Source organism: Xenopus laevis, chromosome 6L (assembly GCF_017654675.1).
Source record: "Xenopus laevis strain J_2021 chromosome 6L, Xenopus_laevis_v10.1, whole genome shotgun sequence".
Classification (NCBI taxonomy): Eukaryota; Metazoa; Chordata; class Amphibia; order Anura; family Pipidae; genus Xenopus; species Xenopus laevis.
In genome coordinates this window covers 161,583,981-161,603,705 of record NC_054381.1, presented here as the reverse complement: position 1 = coordinate 161,603,705, position 19,725 = coordinate 161,583,981, and the positions used below count along the sequence as shown (strand labels likewise).

Here is a 19,725-nt window from a genome sequence, read left to right as displayed (position 1 = left end):
ATTTGTAGCCTAAGAGCAGAGACACACGCTGCGATTCATGGAGATTAGGCGCCTGGCGACATATCTCCTCTTTTTTCGGGGCGACTAATCTCCCCAAACTGCCTCCCGCCGGCTAGAATGAAAATCGCAGACAGGACGGCACTCGGAGCGCTCCTTTTCCAAAGTCGCCCAAAGTTTCCTCATGAGACAAATTCGGAAAACGAAGCGCTCCGAGTGCCGTCCTGTCTGTGATTTACATTCTAGCTGGCGGGAGGCAGTTTGGGGAGATAAGTCGCCCTGAAAAAGAGGAGATATGTCGCCGGGCGACTTATTTCCCCAAATCTGATCGTGTGCCTTGACCCTAAAAGAGCATTTGTTTTTTAGATGGGGTCAGTGACCCCCATTTGAAAGCTGGAAAGAGTCGGTAAATGAATGGAAATTATTTAAAAACTATAAAAAGAAAGAATGAAAAAAAAGTTGCTTAGAATGAGCCATTCTGTAACATACTAAAAGTTAACTTAAAGGTGAAGTGTCCCTTTCAGGCAGCACAATTTCCAGCTTGCAGGGGGGCAGCAACAAAATTGTGCTAAATACTCTCCATATCATACGGGAATAGTTATCAGACTGTGTAAAAGTGGAGCATTACTGGTGATGTTGCAACCAATCAGCAATTAGATTTCAACAGTTAGAAAACAAAAGCTAATATCTGATTGGTTGTTATGAGCAGCATCACCTGTAATGCTTCACCCCACTTTTTACACAACATAGTCCCTGATCCTGCCACTACAACTGCCAGGAGACTAGCACTCCCGTATGGTGTAGCATTGCCATGCAGGGGTTAATCCCTAAATACACTGCTGCCGGGGTCATCAGTCCTGGAGCCAATGTCGGCCCAACAATATTCAGCTTTAGACCTATTGTATCAGCGCTGTTTACTGTTGCTCCTTTCCATACCTCCCAACTGTCCCATTTTTAAAAGGATAGTCCCGATTTTGATGGCTCAACCTGCAGTCCAGGGTTTGTTACTGAAATGGCCAGACTTTCTCTTTGATCTCCTGCACTGAACAGCCAGAGACAGATACAAAGTTTCTAAAACCTAATTGGCTTTTGGCAGAGAGCCCAGAATACGTGGCAGGTGCACTTAGATACTTTTGTAACAATTTAAGATAAACAAAGAAGCAATTGTAACAATTTAAGATAAGCAAAGAAACAATTGTAACAATTTAAGATAAGCAAAGAAACAATTGTAACAAATTAAGATAAGCAAAGAAACAATTGTAACAATTTAAGATAAGCAGGTCTTGCAGCTTAAAGGGCAATTCACCTTCATTAGCAAAACTGTAATAACACATAAAAACCACAGAAATTTGTTCAAACTTTCATAACTCGAAAAATTTTGTAAAATTAACATGGGGGTGTGGCAACAAAAATAGGCGTGGTCAAAAAAATGTTCGCCGTCTACCGATTCTTTTTGTCTCTCTTTCTGTTTCCAAAATGTAGGGAGCAGTGATTGTCAAATAAATTTGTGAAACTGCAGAGAAAATTCTCCGGCGGTCAAAAAATTTTGGACGCGTGCCGGAAAAGTTGCTCACGTCAAAACCATGGCGCATTATTCGGATGCCCATTGACTTTAACACCGGCATCAAAATTGACGCAAGCGTCAGAATTGACGCAGGCATCAAAATTCACATTTCGCAAATTTTTCACCATTTCGCAAATTTCTCAGGGATTCGCAATTTTTTTGTCGAACTGGCCCATCACTAGTTGGAGGTATGTCTTTCCTTTCCATTCTATTTCTAGTGGGTGACAAACTATTTCTGTTTGGGGCCCCTATTTTAAAAAACGCTCAAATGAATAGACCAAGGCATGAGCTGTGCCACCCAAATACACCCGACCTGCCCACTCCCCCCATAAACTCTGCATCATTTTGGGCCCAAAAATCTGACCCAGATAATAACCTCCATCCTGACCCCTCCCTGTATTCCTATGTGGCCTTTAAAAAATACTTCGATTTCCTACGAATCATAAAAATCCTCAATTAATTTCTATTTGCTGTTTGTTACTATTTTCCTAAAAGCTTTAAAGACAAATTAACTTCCCCCTCTCGGCCAATAGCAGCTCAGCAACCAAACCCCCTGCTCCTACATTTCCCAGCAGCCCCTGCTGCTCCCCGAGGTTCAATAAACAGATGCATTAGATGCTGGGGTTACTAATACAATCACATTGTTTTCATGCCAAATAAAAGGAAACTGATTTATTCTTAAATTTTACAGGAACAGTAAATAGAAAAGACAAATCAACGGAATTATTTCTGCTATACTATTAGAAAATTAGTCAAGTTTTGGAAAAGTGAAATATCCCTTTAAGCAAGTCAGTGGTTTAACCACCTGCACTTCCGAGATTCACCTTCAGATGGCGACAGAGATCAACAGAGAAATGTCTATCACTGGATCTTGTTGATTTCTATTATCCAATAAGGAGTTCTTCTACGGGATTTGTTGCATATGTTTAGGTTGTGTTGTTGTGTGTGTGTGTGTGTGTGTGTGTATTTATTTATATAGAGCAAGTTGTATATACAGTGCTGTACAGTAGAATAATACATTAATAGAAAATAAATAAATACAAAAATTCTATTACATTCAAGATTAAGTGCTAAGAAGAAGGAGGGAGGGAGGCCTCTGCCCCAAAGGGCTTACAATCAAATATGAGCATAATAAGAGCTGCAGGTTACAATGGGCGAAGCACTGGTGTCTTGATGGAGGCTTGGAGTCTAGTTATGAAGAGACCTTCTCTGTCTCTCTGAAGGAATTCAGGGATGAGATCCCAGGGAGAAGGTGGGAAACAGCAGTGTTAATGGGGGATGTGCCCAGGCAGTGGCTTTTAGAGGAGCAGATGAAAGGGAAAGTCATGGGAAGACGTTAATGGGAAACCATGATAAAGATTTCATCACAGGAGGGACCTGGTCTCTTTTAAAATAGCAGAACTTCAGAACTTAAGGCAGACTGAAGTGGGAGAGGTGAGGGTTGTAGGAGACATATTTGTCCATTTTGACTCTCAAATTGTCTGTTTTTTCAAAGACCCCCATTGCCCCCATACCTACAAACCCTAAAGTCCATCTGTCTCATTTCCATTGTCCATTTTGTTTCTAGAGACCATATTGACTATCATGTAGAAGGATCCATTTGGTCTGTTATACAGAGTCCGTGCTGTTTGTTGGGGCCCAGGTATTCTGTAGGATGGGTTGATCACCGATGGTCGTCCTTGAGAAGTGTAGACGGAGGCAGTGCCATTGTGCTGAGATCTCATTAACTCAGAGCAGAAGCAGAAGCACAGTCCTGATGTATGCCGTTCCAGGTGAATCTAATACCTCCGGCCTGTAGCTTTGAGGGGAAGCTGGAGCAGATCTGTGGAACCAAGCATGGAGAAGACCTGAATGACTACAGTGCAAACCACTGGGGAACACAAACAATTCCCTTCCTTTTAAAACTCCCTGAACCTCATTTACCTACATATATTGGAATGTACCCTAGTCTAGTAACCCAGATCAGCCAAATCTTGCCTAAATCGGACCCAGATCCAATTACTTTGCCACCTTCTCGACGACAAGAGGCTCCTAACAGTTCATAGGTTAGGTGGTGTGGGTGGGGGTGGATAGAAGGGTGGAATAATGATAAATTGAGTTTGTTGATAAGATTTAGCACCTACCTTATTTACAAACTTCCGCATTACACTTTCTGAGGGTGAGCTTGAAGGTGAGTATATGAATAAGTCTTGCAACTTGACTTTCAGCACGACTTTGTTTGTGACTGTAAAGAAGGAGGAAAAATAGGTTAAAGCTTTCTGACATGATTGGGGGTGAAGGACACAACAATGAGTTACCAAAGCCAGAATTTGCAGTATTTGGGAGTTGGCCTGCACTCTCCCTCCTCTACGTCCCCCTTCCAACCCAGAGCAGCAGTGGAGACCCGGGCGACTCTACTGTAAACCAGACAATAGCCAAGTGCTCCAAGAAAACCCCTTGTCTGTTGGGCATTGGGGTAACACCCCATAATATATAGAGTCTCACCGTCACCCCTACTGGCCCTAAAAGTCTTGTTTTTTCCTGCATAGATGACCTCTTGCTTGTATAGTGGGTGACCAATTTGCCCTACTAGCAATATCTGAAGGACTTAGGGAAGTTTTGTTCAACTTCTGAGAACCTAATAACCTATTCATAGACTTCCGATCACATGGTGATGTCACAGATAGATGACTATAGAGTGACCCTGAGGGTCACAAAATACCATGGGTGGTGCCTATGGTCCACAGACATCCAAGTGAACATGCCAGACTAAAGCGTTAGCCAATTTGGGGGAAAGTGTTGGTGACATAGGATATTCATAATGTTCCGCCCTAGAGACCAGCTTGGTTCTGCCAAGATTTAAAACATGGTTGGATTTGGTGGTTGGATTTAGCCGCAATCAATCTCTGTGCGCTGCCTATTTAACAAGCAGACGGTCAAACCAGTCACATCTTGTGGTGATTCCGATCCTCTCAATGAGCACAGGCAGCTTTGCTGTGTCTTTCCCCCAGACTGGAGCTGGAGCTGGTTTTTCAGAATGCCCCACATGATACAGGACACATTTTCTTATCTAAGACATCAGAGACTTGTGTAACTGCCACACAAACATACCCTTCCCCAAATCAGGTGTAAATCACAGTCCCTATAGCACCTCTAAGTAGTGAATTTGTCCCGTTTACCGCAAAATTTGTGAAACAAGGAAAAATTCACGAAATGCATTGAAGTCCATGGGCGTCAAAATTATTTCAACACGCATCAATTTTGACGCTCGCAACAATTTTTATACGCACAGCTATTTTGTCCAAATGCATTAAAGTCAATGGATGTCTGAATAATTTTGACGCACAAAATTTTTATGTGCACAACTATTTTTATGTTTACAAAAAATTTTTTGACACTGCTGATTTTTTTTTCGGCATTTTCACAAATTTATTCGCTGGCTGTAAAACGCAGAAATTCACTGTGAATTCGCGCCTGGCAATTCATTCACTACCTCTCAGTGCTGGGGTGTGTCTGTAAGGGAGGAGGACAGGGGCGTGTGGCTCTAACTGGTCCCCTTCTCTGTGTGGGGCCCCCCTCAGCTGTGGGTTCTACTCCACCCCCCAATCTATTCCATTATTTTGTGTTAGTGATGTGACTGTAATGGCAGATACATTCGATCGATTAAAGAAAGGGCCGGATGCCTTTTTAGTAAGTAATATAAGGTCAGTGAAATGACCCCGTGGACCCGGTGGAACTTTAACAGCCAAATTCCTGTGTTTTAGTAAGAAATTGTTGTATCTCACGTAGAGCAACTGCAAATTCCAACCCCAGGTACATTATTTAAAAATAATTGACGTAACTTCCCCTTTAACTTATATTATTTGGTTGTGATCTGTATCTGGGACACTGACTGAACTGGTTTGGGCACATGGAAGCAGGGACTATTATGGGATGTACAAAAAGCTGGTTCTTAATGTTATTCTCAAAACTGTGGAACCAGGAAGCTGCTCACACTGAAAATACCGGTTTGGGCACCTGTCTCAGCCAAGATATATTATGGGATCCATTAACTAGAGATGTCGCGAACTGTTCGCCGGCGAACTTGTTCGCGCGAACATCGGGTGTTCGCGCTCGCCGGAAGTTCGCGAACGTCGCGCGACGTTCGCCATTTTGGGTTCGCCATTGTTGGCGCTTTTTTTTGCCCTCTCACCCCAGACCAGCAGGTACATGGCAGCCAATCAGGAAGCTCTCCCCTGGACCACTCCCCTTCCCTATAAAAACCGAAGCCCTGCAGCGTTTTTTCACTCTGCCTGTGTGTGCTGAAGAGATAGTGTAGGGAGAGAGCTGCTGCCTGTTAGTGATTTCAGGGACAGTTGAAAGTTTGCTGGCTAGTAATCGTTTTGATACTGCTCTGTTATTGGAGGGACAGAAGTCTGCAGGGGTTTGAGGGACATTTAAGCTTAGGTAGCTTTGCTGGCTAGTAATCTACCTTCTACTGCAGTGCTCTGTATGTAGCTGCAGTGGGCAGCTGTCCTGCTTCTGATCTCATCTGCTGACTGCTGCAATAACAGTAGTCCTTGTAAGGACTGCTTTTATTTATTTTTTTGTTGTTTTACTACTACTACTACTACTACTACTATAAGAGCCCAGTGCTATTAGTCTAGCAGTGTTGGGGAGTGGGACTGGTGTGCTAATCTGCTGCTCCTAGTAGTTCAGCAGCACCAACTTTAATTTTTTTTTTTTAATATTCATTTTTTTTTATTTTACTTTTTTTTATTTTACTACCGCTGTAGTAGTGTATAAGTTGACCTTTTAGGCATTATTTGCCCTGTAGGCATTATTTGCACACTGTTTTCTTCAACCCGCCATCGAGCTGTGTGACCTTGTTCACATTCTGTCTAAATATCCATAATATTACCGTCTCCAGAAAAAACACCGGAGTCCCTTTTTTCAAGCAGCCATAATATATTTTACGTAATCCGTATCCACCGCTGTAGTAGTGTATACGTTGGCCTTGTAGGCATTATTTGCACACTGTTTTCTTCAACCCGCCATCGAGCTGTGTGACCTTGTTCCCATTCTGTCTAAATATCCATAATATTACCGTCTCCAGAAAAAACACCGGAGTCACTTTTTTCAAGCAGCATTCATATATTTTACGTAATCCGTATCCACCGCTGTAGTAGTGTATACGTTGGCCTTGTAGGCATTATTTGCACACTGTTTTCTTCAACCCGCCATCGAGCTGTGTGACCTTGTTCCCATTCTGTCTAAATATCCATAATATTACCGTCTCCAGAAAAAACACCGGAGTCACTTTTTTCAAGCAGCATTCATATATTTTACGTAATCCGTATCCACCGCTGTAGTAGTGTATACGTTGGCCTTGTAGGCATTATTTGCACACTGTTTTCTTCAACCCGCCATCGAGCTGTGTGACCTTGTTCCCATTCTGTCTAAATATCCATAATATTACCGTCTCCAGAAAAAACACCGGAGTCACTTTTTTCAAGCAGCATTCATATATTTTACGTAATCCGTATCCACCGCTGTAGTAGTGTATACGTTGGCCTTGTAGGCATTATTTGCACAGTGTTTTCTTCAACCCGCCATCGAGCTGTGTGAGCTTGTTCACATTTTGTCTAAATATTGATAATATTATCGTCTCTAGAAAAACCACTTGAGTTACTTTTTTCAAGCAGCATTCATATATTTTACGTAATCCGTATCCACCGCTGTAGTAGTGTATACGTTGACCTTGTAGGCATTATTTGCACACTGTTTTCTTCAACCCGCCATCGAGCTGTGTGAGCTTGTTCACATTTTGTCTAAATATTGATAATATTATCGTCTCTAGAAAAACCACTTGAGTTACTTTTTTTCAAGCAGCATTCATATATTTTACGTAATCCGTATCCACCGCTGTAGTAGTGTATACGTTGACCTTGTAGGCATTATTTGCACACTGTTTTCTTCAACCCGCCATCGAGCTGTGTGAGCTTGTTCACATTTTGTCTAAATATTGATAATATTATCGTCTCTAGAAAAACCACTTGAGTTACTTTTTTTCAAGCAGCATTCATATATTTTACGTAATCCGTATCCACCGCTGTAGTAGTGTATACGTTGACCTTGTAGGCATTATTTGCACACTGTTTTCTTCAACCCGCCATCGAGCTGTGTGAGCTTGTTCACATTTTGTCTAAATATTGATAATATTATCGTCTCTAGAAAAACCACTTGAGTTACTTTTTTTCAAGCAGCATTCATATATTTTACGTAATCCGTATCCACCGCTGTAGTAGTGTATACGTTGACCTTGTAGGCATTATTTGCACAGTGTTTTCTTCAACCCGCCATCGAGCTGTGTGAGCTTGTTCACATTTTGTCTAAATATTGATAATATTATCGTCTCTAGAAAAACCACTTGAGTTACTTTTTTTCAAGCAGCATTCATATATTTTACGTAATCCGTATCCACCGCTGTAGTAGTGTATACGTTGACCTTGTAGGCATTATTTACACACTGTTTTCTTCAACCCGCCATCGAGCTGTGTGAGCTTGTTCACATTTTGTCTAAATATTGATAATATTATCGTCTCTAGAAAAACCACTTGAGTTACTTTTTTCAAGCAGCATTCATATATTTTACGTAATCCGTATCCACCGCTGTAGTAGTGTATACGTTGACCTTGTAGGCATTATTTGCACACTGTTTTCTTCAACCCGCCATCGAGCTGTGTGACCTTGTTCACATTTTGTCTAAATATTGATAATATTATCGTCTCTAGAAAAACCACTTGAGTTACTTTTTTTCAAGCAGCATTCATATATTTTACGTAATCCGTATCCACCGCTGTAGTAGTGTATACGTTGACTTTGTAGGCATTATTTGCACAGTGTTTTCTTCAACCCGCCATCTAGCTGTGTGTATTATCGTTTCCAGAAAAACCAACTGAGTTTTTGTTGTTGTTGTTGTTTTTTTAAAAATAATGCCAGGCAAAGGCAGGCCGCCACGCAGAGGCCGTGCTAGGGGCCGTGCTGCTATGCAATCCTGTGGCCCTAGCAAATTTCCCAGTTTTAAAAAGCCAATGACCCTGAACTCCCAAAATGCTGAAGAGGTAGTTGACTGGCTTACACAGCACACCCCATCCTCTACCGTTTCTAACTTTACCACAACATCCTCCTCATCCTCCACTGCTATGGCCACCCCACGTAACACTTCCTCCACCACCGGTGCCCCTTCTTCACTGGGGTCAGAGGAGTTATTTTCCAATGAGTTTCTTGAACTGAGTAATGCGCAACCATTATTGCCAGAAGAAGATGAAGGAGATGAGGACCTTACACCAGATTTAATTCTGGCAGAGAACACGATAGAGATGGACATAATGAGTGATGAGGAGGAGGTCCCCGCTGCTGCTTCCTTCTGTGATGTGTCAGAAGAAATTGATGCATCTGAGGAGAATGATGATGAGGAGATTGATGTTTTGTGGGTGCCTAGTAGAAGAGAGCAAGAGGAGGGTAGTTCAGATGGAGAGACGGAGAGTCAGAGAGGCAGTAGGAGAATAAGACTTAGAAGAAGCAGGGAGGACAGCCCGCAGGGATCAGCAGGGCAACAACATGTATCGGCACCTGTGTTCAGCCGGCCAACGCACCCGCCATTGCCGCCAATACCGCCAACTCCGCCAACTTCTACTGTTACCGCCAGATCGCACACTTCCAAAAAGTCAGCAGTGTGGGATTTTTTTAATGTGTGTGCCTCTGACAAAAGCATTGTAATTTGCAATGAGTGCAGTCAGAAACTGAGCCTTGGTAAGCCCAACAGCCACATAGGTACAACTTCTATGCGAAGGCACATGAGCGGCAAGCACAAAGCACTTTGGGAGCAACACCTCAAAGGCAACAGGCAAACTAAAAGCCACACTCCTTCTGGTCCAGCATCTTACTGCTCTACCTCTGCTCTCCTTGACCCGTCTGAACCACCCTCCACTCCGCCTTCCACCTTGACCACCTGTTCCCATTCCCAGTCATCTGCCACCAGCCAAGTTTCTGTGAAGGCCATGTTTGAGCGTAAGAAGCCAATGTCTGACTGTCACCCCCTTGCCCGGCGTCTGACAGCTGGCTTGTCTGCACTCTTAGCCCGCCAGCTTTTACCATACCAGCTGGTGGACTCTGAGGCCTTCCGCAAATTTGTAGCAATTGGGACACCGCAGTGGAAGGTACCCAGCCGCAATTTTTTTTCTAAAAAGGGAATACCACACCTGTACCAACATGTGCAGAGCCAAGTTACCGCATCTCTGTCACTTAGTGTTGGGCCAAAGGTCCATATGACTACTGACGCATGGTCCTCCAAGCATGGTCAGGGCAGGTATGTCACCTACACTGCCCACTGGGTGAACTTGGTAATGGCTGGGAAGCAGGGAATGGGTAGCTCAACAACAACAGTGGAGTTGGTGTCACCGCCACGGATTGCACGCGGTTCTGCCACCACCTCTACTCCTCCATCGCTCTCTACCTCGTCTTCTTCTTCTTCTTACTCTGCTGCTGGGTCCTCCTTCTCCTCCTCCACACCTGTGCACCCCCAGCTCCCCCTAGGCTATTCGACGTGCCAGGTACGCCGTTGTCACGCTGTCTTGGGGATGACGTGCCTGGAAAGCAAAAACCATACCGGATCTGTACTCCTGTCATCTCTGCAGTCACAGGCCGATCGGTGGCTGACCCCACACCAACTGCAGATCGGAAAAGTGGTGTGTGACAATGGAAGCAATCTGTTGGCAGCGTTGAGACTAGGCAATTTAACACATGTGCCCTGCATGGCACATGTGTTAAATTTAATAGTCCAACGTTTTGTCTCCAAGTACCCAGGATTCCAGGACGTTCTCACCCCAGTCCAGAAAGGTGTCGGCCCATTTCAGACGTTCCTACACAGCCATGGCACGCCTTGCTGACATTCAGCAGCGCTACAACATGCCAGTCAGGCGTTTGATTTCTGACAGCCAGACTCGCTGGAATTCAACGCTCCTTATGTTGGAACGTCTGCTGCAACAACAAAGGGCCGTCAACGAGTACCTTTTTGAACTGGGTGGTAGGACTGGATCTGCACAGCTGGGGATTTTTTCCCCCGTTACTGGGTGCTTATGCGCGATGCCTGCAGGCTCATGCGACCTTTTGAAGAGGTGACAAATATGGTCAGTCGCACCGAAGGCACCATCAGCGACCTAATACCCTTCGCTTTCTTCCTGGAGCGTGCCGTGCGACGAGTGACAGATGAGGCTGTAGACCAGCGTGACGAGGAGCTGGAAGCGCACGATTTCTGGTCGGAATCACCAGAACGAACCCAGGCACCTGCTGCAACGCAGGGAGAGGTGCCAGAAGTGGAGTCAGAGGAGGAAGGTGGCTTTGTGGAGGAGGAGGAGGAGGACCAACAGGAGCAGGCTTCCCAGGGGGCTAGTGGTGACCTTTTGGGGACCCCTGGTCTTGTACGTGGCTGGGGGGAGGAGACCGTGGATGATGCAGTCCTTGATAATGAGGAAGCGGAGATGGATAGCTCTGCATCCAACCTTGTGAGAATGGGGTCTTTCATGCTGTCATGCCTGTTGAAGGACCCCCGTATCAAGAGGCTTAAGGAGAAGGACCTGTACTGGGTCGCAACGCTACTAGACCCTCGGTACAAGCATAAAGTGTCAGAAATGTTACCAACATACCACAAGTCCGAAAAGATGCGGCATTTACAAACCAGCCTGCAAAACATGTTGTACAATGCTTTTAAGGGTGATGTCACTTCAGGAACTCATCAACATTCCAGGGGCAGAGGTGCCAGTAATCCTGCCACGAGCACACCTGCAAGGACAAAGCCCTTTGGCCAGTCTGTAACGTCAGACATGCAAATGTTTTTCTGTCCAAGGCAGCGCCACAACCCTTCTGGATCCACCCTCAAAGAACGCCTCGACCGGCAGGTAGCGGACTACCTGGCATTAACTGCAGATATCGACACTCTGAGGAGCGATGAACCCCTGGACTACTGGGTGCGCAGGCTTGATCTGTGGCCAGAGCTGTCACAATTTGCCATGAACCTCTTGTCTTGCCCAGCCTCAAGTGTGCTCTCAGAAAGGACCTTCAGTGCAGCAGGAGGGATTGTAACTGAGAAGAGAACTCGCCTAGGTCACAAAAGTGTCGATTACCTGACCTTTATTAAAATGAATGAGGGGTGGATCTCGGAGGGTTACTGCACGCCGGAAGACTTGTTCTGACTTCTATGCAGCTGTCCTTCTCTTCAAGCCTCATGACTCCACACACAGCTGTCCTTTAGCGTCCTCCTCCTCCCTCCGCCACCGTTACAAACTAGGGTGCAAACCCTACTGGTTTAATTTTTTCTGGCCTCTGTGCTTCAGTGGCTGCAACCAAAAAAACTGGGCAAACAATGTCTACAAGGTCAACGTATGGCAAAAAATGACTATTTTCAGCATTTATATGGCATATTTTTTCTGGCAACTGTGCTTCAGTGGCTGCGTCCAAAAAAATGCATATTTTCTGCATTTATATGGCATAATTTTTCTGGCAACTGTGCTTCAGTGGCTGCGACCAAAAAAATGCATATTTTCTGCATTTATATGGCATAATTTTTCTGGCCTCTGTGCTTCAGTGGCTGCAACCAAAAAAATTTATATTTTCAGCATTTATATGGCATAATTTTTCTGGCCTCTGTGCTTCAGTGGCTGCAACCAAAAAAATTTATATTTTCAGCATTTATATGGCATAATTTTTCTGGCAACTGTGCTTCAGTGGCTGCGACCAAAAAAATTACTATTTTCAGCATTTATATGGCATATTTTTTCTGGCCTCTGTGCTTCAGTGGCTGCGGCCAAAAAAACTGGGCAAACAATGCCTACAAGGTCAACGACGTTGACCTTGTAGGCATTGTTTGCCCAGTTTTTTTGGCCGCAGCCACTGAAGCACAGAGGCCAGAAAAAATATGCCATATAAATGCTGAAAATAGTAATTTTTTGCCATACGTTGACTCAACGTATATGGCAAAAAATGACTATTTTCAGCATTTATATGGCATATTTTTTCTGGCAACTGTGCTTCAGTGGCTGCGACCAAAAAAATGCATATTTTCTGCATTTATATGGCATAATTTTTCTGGCCTCTGTGCTTCAGTGGCTGCAACCAAAAAAATTTATATTTTCAGCATTTATATGGCATAATTATTCTGGCAACTGTGCTTCAGTGGCTGCGACCAAAAAAATGCATATTTTCTGCATTTATATGGCATAATTTTTCTGGCCTCTGTGCTTCAGTGGCTGCAACCAAAAAAATTTATATTTTCAGCATTTATATGGCATAATTATTCTGGCAACTGTGCTTCAGTGGCTGCGACCAAAAAAATGCATATTTTCTGCATTTATATGGCATAATTTTTCTGGCCTCTGTGCTTCAGTGGCTGCAACCAAAAAAATTTATATTTTCAGCATTTATATGGCATAATTTTTCTGGCAACTGTGCTTCAGTGGCTGCGTCCAAAAAAACTGGGCAAACAATGTCTACAAGGTCAACGTATGGCGAAAAAATTACTATTTTCAGCATTTATATGGCATATTTTTTCTGGCAACTGTGCTTCAGTGGCTGCGTCCAAAAAAACTGGGCAAACAATGCCTACAAGGTCAACGTATGGCAGTTGTTTAAAGAGAACAGTAGATTACTAGCCAGCAAAGCTACCTAAGCTAAAATGTCCCTCAAATCCCTGCAGACTTCTGTCCCTCCAATACAGAGCAGTATCAAGCAGATTACTAGCCAGCAAGCTTACTATCATCTGTCCCTGAAATCACTAACAGCTCTCCCCCTACACTATCTCTTCCAAGCACACACAGGCAGATTTTTCAGATACATTTTTGCCCTTGATCCCCCTCTGGCATGCCACTGTCCAGGTCGTTGCACCCTTTAAACAACTTTAAAATCATTTTTCTGGCCAGAAATGTCTTTTCTAGATGTTAAAGTTCGCCTTCCCATTGAAGTCTATGGGGTTCGCGAACCGTTCGCGAACCGCTCGCATTTTTGCGCAAGTTCGCGAATATGTTCGCGAACTTTTTTTCCGACGTTCGCTACATCCCTACCATTAACTGCCCTGACTCATTGTTATTAGAGCAACAGCACACAGAGAAATTCCGGGAGTTTCTGCATTTTTTAAAAGTCCAAATATGTGGGGACAAAACTCCTACAATTGCCCTTCTCCTGACAAGAGCTGCTTTCAGACGCATGTCATTGAGGACAACTGTTAAAATCCAGCAAAAACAGTTGCAATTGGTCGTTGTTTGAAAGCAGTCATCTGATTGGAGGGTTATCAGATGCAAATGTTACCAGTGGGATTTTAATTGACCTCATTCCGCTGTTCTGTCTGTTGCTTAATTATAGGAGATTAATGTCACCCTGGGGAACATTGGCCACATTACTGGTTACTAATGAGTTGAAACACAACCTACAGCCAAAAGGTGGAACCACCAACGTGCTCTTACTACTGTCTATTACTACTGTCTATAGGTAAAACCAAAAGTCAATCACTAACTGCCTTAAACTTTTATAAAGAGAGACGTTTAGAAGGTTCAACTTGACGTCAAACATTCTCGTTAATCTTAAAGTAGAGGCAGATATGTCCAACCTCAACACAACATAATTATTCTTCACAAATCAAACATCACCTTTTATGGTATAGTAAAAATACTAAATATAGGGCCACAAAGGTCTCTACTCACAATATGGAATGGTGGTCTCTGTTGCAGTAGTTGTAGATGCTGAACTTGTAAGAGTTGTTGTCATGGTTGGTGTAGTTGTGGTAGGAGATGATGAATTTGTCTCAGTTGTACTAGTGGTTGTTGGTGTAGTGGTATCTGCTGGAAAAGATACTAGAGTGGTGCTCTTATTTGTAATAGATGCTAACGTGGTCTCAGTTGTCCAAGTAAGGGGCTCTAGAGTGGTGCTCTCATTTCTAATAGATGCTAACGTGGTCTCAGTTGTCCAAGTAAGGGGCTCTAGAGTGGTGCTCTCATTTCTAATAGATGCTAATGTGGTCTCTGTTGTCCAAGTAAGGGGCTCTAGAGTGGTGCTCTCATTTCTAATAGATGCTAACGTGGTCTCAGTTGTCCAAGTAAGGGGCTCTAGAGTGGTGCTCTCATTTCTAATAGATGCTAATGTGGTCTCTGTTGTCCAAGTAAGGGGCTCTAGAGTGGTGCTCTCATTTCTAATAGATGCTAATGTGGTCTCAGTTGTCCAAGTAAGGGGCTCTAGAGTGGTGCTCTCATTTCTAATAGATGCTAATGTGGTCTCAGTTGTCCAAGTAAGGGGCTCTTGAGTTGTGCTCTCATTTCTAATGGAAACCAAAGTGGTCCCATTTGTCTCAGAAGGGGGTACTAGAGTGCTGCTGTCATTTATAGAAGATGCTGAAGAGGTCTCCTGTGTTGTAGCAGGTGTGATTGTAATTTGGGTTGTAGGAACTGTGGTCTCACTTATAGTAGATAGCAAAGTTGTATCACTTGTTGCATTAGACATTGGTACTAGGGTACTGCTCTCATTCGTCACAGATACTAAAGTAGTCTCAGTTGTCTCAGCAGGGGGTACTAGAGTGCTGCCTTCATTTATAGTAAATGCTGAGGAGGTCTCCAGTATTGTAGTATACACCAGAGAAGTCTCATTTGTAGCAGCTATGATTGTAGTATTAATTACAGCTGTAGGAAATGTTGAAGGGGTCTCACTTATATTAGACATTAAAGTTGTATCACTTGTTGCATTAGATATTGGAGTTGTCTCAGCTACAGTATTGTTTACAAATGGGAAAGTAGTAGGTACTGAAATGGTCTCATTTGAAGCAAGTGCTACAGGGGTGGTGAACTTAGTTATAGTAAATGTTTCAGGAGTTATAGTTGAAGTTGATGCTGAAGTTGTTTCACTTGGGGTTGCTTTCTCAGGTATTTTAGATGAAGTGGTCTCAAATGTTGTAGATGCCAAAGAGGTCTCCGATATAGTAGTACGTATTATGAGGCTATCAGTTACAGTAGTAGATTCTGATGTTGTTTCAGTTTCACTTGTTGGGACTATGGCAGCAGTGCTCTTGTTTGTAGCGTCTACTGAAGTGGTCTCAAGTCCAGATGGGAAAGTGGTCTCAACTGAAGTAGTAGGTGTCAACTCAATGGTAGAAGGAGACACTGAGGTGGTCTCAACTGAAGAAGCATGGGTTGTAGGGGCTGTGATCTCAATGATAGTAGGAGATACTGAAGTGGTCTCAGTTGTAGTAGTAGCAGTGGTTGTGAGGCTAGTGGTCTCAGTGGTCTCAGTTGTACTAGTAGTGGATATGAGGCTAGAGGTCTCAGTGGTAGAAGGAGATGGTGATGTGGTCTCAGTTGTAGTAGTAGTGGATATGAGGCTAGAGGTCTCAGTAGTAGAAGGAGATACTGAAGTGGTCTCAGTTGTACTAGTAGTGGATATGAGGCTAGTGGTCTCAGTTGTAGTAGTAGTGGATATGAGGCTAGAGGTCTCAGTGGTAGAAGGAGATTCTGAGGTGGTCTCAGTTACAGCAGTTGCTGCAGGAAACAAAATATTAAAAATAAATGAAATGATATTTATAACAGACTTTACACGTCTGTTTAGTAATTCATTGTTGTATGCTGTGTGGCTTGATAGTTCCCTAAACTGTGCGACCCAATTGGTTCTTGAAGCTGAAAACCAAAAACAAGAGCCCAGTTTCATAATTTCCATAGAAAGATGAATTGTGAGAAGGAACTGGCCTGTGGATATAAGAGCAGTCTCCGTAATAATGAGATGAATAATCAAGTTGCCAAATTAAAAATCCTCCCTGTACACGTTCCCCGTGGCCACTCACAGCAAATTCAGCCAGTTTTTTTTTTAATTCCGGTGGTTAAAGGGCAACTAAACCCAACAAGAATAGGAAATGTAAATTTTAAGTGGCTTAAATTAAATTCCTCTTTGTTCAGTGGATTTAGAGTTATTTCAGAGGAAGTTGCTGTTGTCTAAACAAAACCAGAGTCAGGTTATTGTGCTTTAGCTCCACAAAAACTTCCCACGGGTATTAGGGGAATATAAGACAAAAACTTCATGACACATAAAAGGGGAGGTTCACCTTTAAGTTAACTTAGTAGTATTTTATAGAATGACTAATTCTAAGCAACTTTCCAATTGGTCTGTATTGTTTCGTTCTATATAGTTTCTGAATTATTTGCCTTCTTCTTCTGACTTTTTCCAGCTGTCAAATGGGGGTCATCGACCCCATCTAGAAAGCATATGCTCTGTAAGGCTGCTCATGTATTGTTATTGCTACTTTTTATTCCTCATCTTTCTATTCAGGCCTCTCCTATTCATATTCCAGTCTCTTATTCACATCAATCAAATGATTGTAGAACTGCTGAAACTATAAACGGCAGAGCTGCTGAATTAAAGGCTAAATAAGTCAAAAACCACAAATACTAATAAATGAAAATCATTTGCAAATTGTGTCTACTTCATACTAACAGTTCATTTAAAGGTGAACAACCCATTTAAAAGGGTGGTTTGCATTTAAATGAACTTTTAGTATGTTATAGAATGGCTAATCCTAATCAACTTTTCAATTGGTCTTCATTTTTCTTTTTTTCAAGTTTTTGAATTATTTGCCTTCTTCTCCATGACTGTTTCCAGCTTTCAACGGGATGTCACTGACCCCATCTAAAAACAAATGATGGAGTAACTTTTTATTACTCCTCTTTCTATTCAGGCCTCTCCTATTCATATTCCAGTCTCTTATTCAAATCAATGCATGGTTGCTAGGGGAATATGGACCCTAGCAACCAGACCGCTGAAATTGCAAACTGGAGAGCTGCTGAATAAAAAGCTAAATAAGTAAAAAAACACAAATACTAATAATTGAAAACCATTTGCAAATTGACTCAGAATATCCCTCTCTACATCATACTAACAGTTAATTTAAAGGTGAACAACCCCTGTAAGTAACCTGTATTTGCTTATATATAAAACGTATGTATTACATGGGCAATAAACCCTGTTTATATCGGTAAAAAGTGAGTAAAACACAGTGACAGCGGCTTGTGCTGCTGTTTGGGATCACTCAACCTGATCCAGTTTGTTCTGCGCATAGAGCAAGTTCTGCAACACCCTTACATTAGAGTCTGTCCCTTTATTCATCACTTTCCTTGTTTATATGTGATTGTTAAACTCCTGTTAGATTGTAAGCTCTTGTGGCTCTGTCTCCGGGTCTGTAGGTACAACCTGTGTTCATCCAAATGTTGTTAAACTATAACTCCCAACAAAAGTTGTGTGCGGGACTTTCCTGCTGTAGGTAATGAGAATGATACAGTAATGTGTCCTCTGTGTTCTGATCAGTAAATGCCCTTACTGCCCCTTATACCCCACTCACCTACCAAACTCCAAGTGTAAATAATAACTATAAGAATAATAAATGCCCAGTAATAGTCTCCACTGCTGACTGAAGCTCAAATGGAGAACAGCCAGTGCAGGGACTTACTCAAAGTTACTCAAAGGGTTAACTAGACAAAGCCTATTGCACTTGAATTCCAAATAAATAATGTTCATGACACTTACCCTCCAGAATCAGCAAGAAGGCTAAAGCCACTCGGAACCTGAGCCCAGCCATGTCCTGATTATCTCTGTATCTCCTGCTGCTCAGTCTCTGCCCTCAGTTGTCTCTGCGCTCAGTTGTCTCTACACTCAGTTGTCTCTGCCCTCAGTTGTCTCTGCCCTCAGTTATCTCTGCGCTCAGTTGTCTCTACACTCAGTTGTCTCTGCCCTCAGTTGTCTCTGCCCTCAGTTGTCTCTGCGCTCAGCTCAGTCTCCCATTCAGTCAGTGCAGGAGGAGTGAGGGCTCGGGGGTTGGCAGAGACATTGTTAATGGGGCGGAACAGAGCAGAGACACAACTGAAGGGTAAATACAACCGACATGATATCAGGATATTACTCGCACACCTACTGCCTCTGTACCTGCCCGGGGGAATTACACTGCTCATTCCTTTACTCACAATCAGCAGAGAGAAATTCTCTATAATTATATGCAGTTTTCCTTATGCTCTTCTGTCCTCCCACTCAGCAATACTCTATTTATCACATTTATTATTACACTATTACTATATACACAATATATACCACTGTCTCTGGGGGGGGTGTAGTGGGGGTGATTAGGGCACCGCTGGGCAGTATCTGTTTATATCGAGCTGACATATTCTACAATGTTGTACAGAAATTATACACCATTCCCATCAGTCTCTGCCCCAGTGAGCTTACAATCTAAGGTCCCTATCACATTCCCATCAGTCTCTGCCCCAGTGAGCTTACAATCTAAGGTCCCTATCACATTCCCATCAGTCCCTGCCCCAGTGAGTTTACAATCTAAGGTACCTATCACATTCCCATCAGTCCCTTCCCCAGTGAGGTTACAATCTAAGGTTCATATAACATTCTAATCAGTCCCTTCCCCAGTGAGGTTACAATCTAAGGTTCATATCACATTCTAATCAGTCCCTTCCACAGTGAGCTTACAATCTAATGTCCCTATCACATTTCCATCAGTCCCTGCCACAGCGAGCTTACAATCTAAGGTCCCTATCACTTTCCCATCAGTCCCTGTCCCTGTGAGCTTACAATCTAAGGTCCCTATCTCATTCCAATCAGTCCCTACTCCAGTGGAGTTTACAATCTAAGGTCCATATCACATTCCCATCAGTCCCTGCCCCAGTGAGCTTACAATCTAAGGTCCCTATCACATTCCCATCAGTCCCTACTCCAGTGGGTTTGAGTGCTCAAGATACTATAGGGGTCATGGTATCTAGTCCTCTGACCTGAACAATGGCTGAGCCAAAATCCCCCGACTATTATCAGCTCAGTAACATCTATAATACCAGCAATAGTAGCATGGCAGGACTAGTAGTAGCAGACATAGCAGGACAGCAGCAAATATAGTGGCAGAGATAGTAGAACAGCAGTGCCTATAGTAACAGAGATACATAAAATTATAGTAAAAACTTGCTAAAGTAAAGCTCCTTATTTGAGTAACAAGTTTTACAATTGACAATGTGTATTGGACAGTCAATAGTATGTACTGCACATACATAGTAAGGATTCCCTTGACAGACATGTGAATTATAATTTAGCGCTGAATCATTTCTGTTTATGACAGTGGTTATATGTGC

General features: G+C 43.0%; 1 protein-coding gene across 1 annotated transcript; it reads right to left on the bottom strand.

The window, feature by feature from the left end:
* Positions 1-2,205: 2,205 nt before the first annotated feature.
* LOC121394770 (mucin-5AC-like) lies at positions 2,206-18,700 on the bottom strand. The gene is made up of 4 exons (XM_041566696.1): positions 18,125-18,700; positions 14,272-16,092; positions 3,685-3,785; positions 2,206-3,383 (listed from the first exon to the last, which is right to left on the bottom strand). The coding sequence occupies exons 1-4, from the start codon at positions 18,174-18,176 to the stop codon at positions 3,285-3,287; spliced, it is 2,073 nt and encodes a 690-aa protein (XP_041422630.1). The 5' UTR covers positions 18,177-18,700; the 3' UTR covers positions 2,206-3,284.
* Between the last annotated feature and the right edge of the window lie 1,025 nt (positions 18,701-19,725).

Coding starts and splice junctions, on each gene's coding strand:
- LOC121394770 (XM_041566696.1), bottom strand. CDS start 18,176: ATGGCTGGGCTCAGGTTCCGAGTGGCTTTAGCCTTCTTGCTGATTCTG. Junction 16,093..18,124: donor CTTCTTGCTGATTCTGGAGG/GTAAGTGTCATG, acceptor TGTTTCCTGCAG/CAACTGCTGTAACTGAGACC. Junction 3,384..3,684: donor TGCGGAAGTTTGTAAATAAG/GTAGGTGCTAAA, acceptor TTGGTTCCACAG/ATCTGCTCCAGCTTCCCCTC.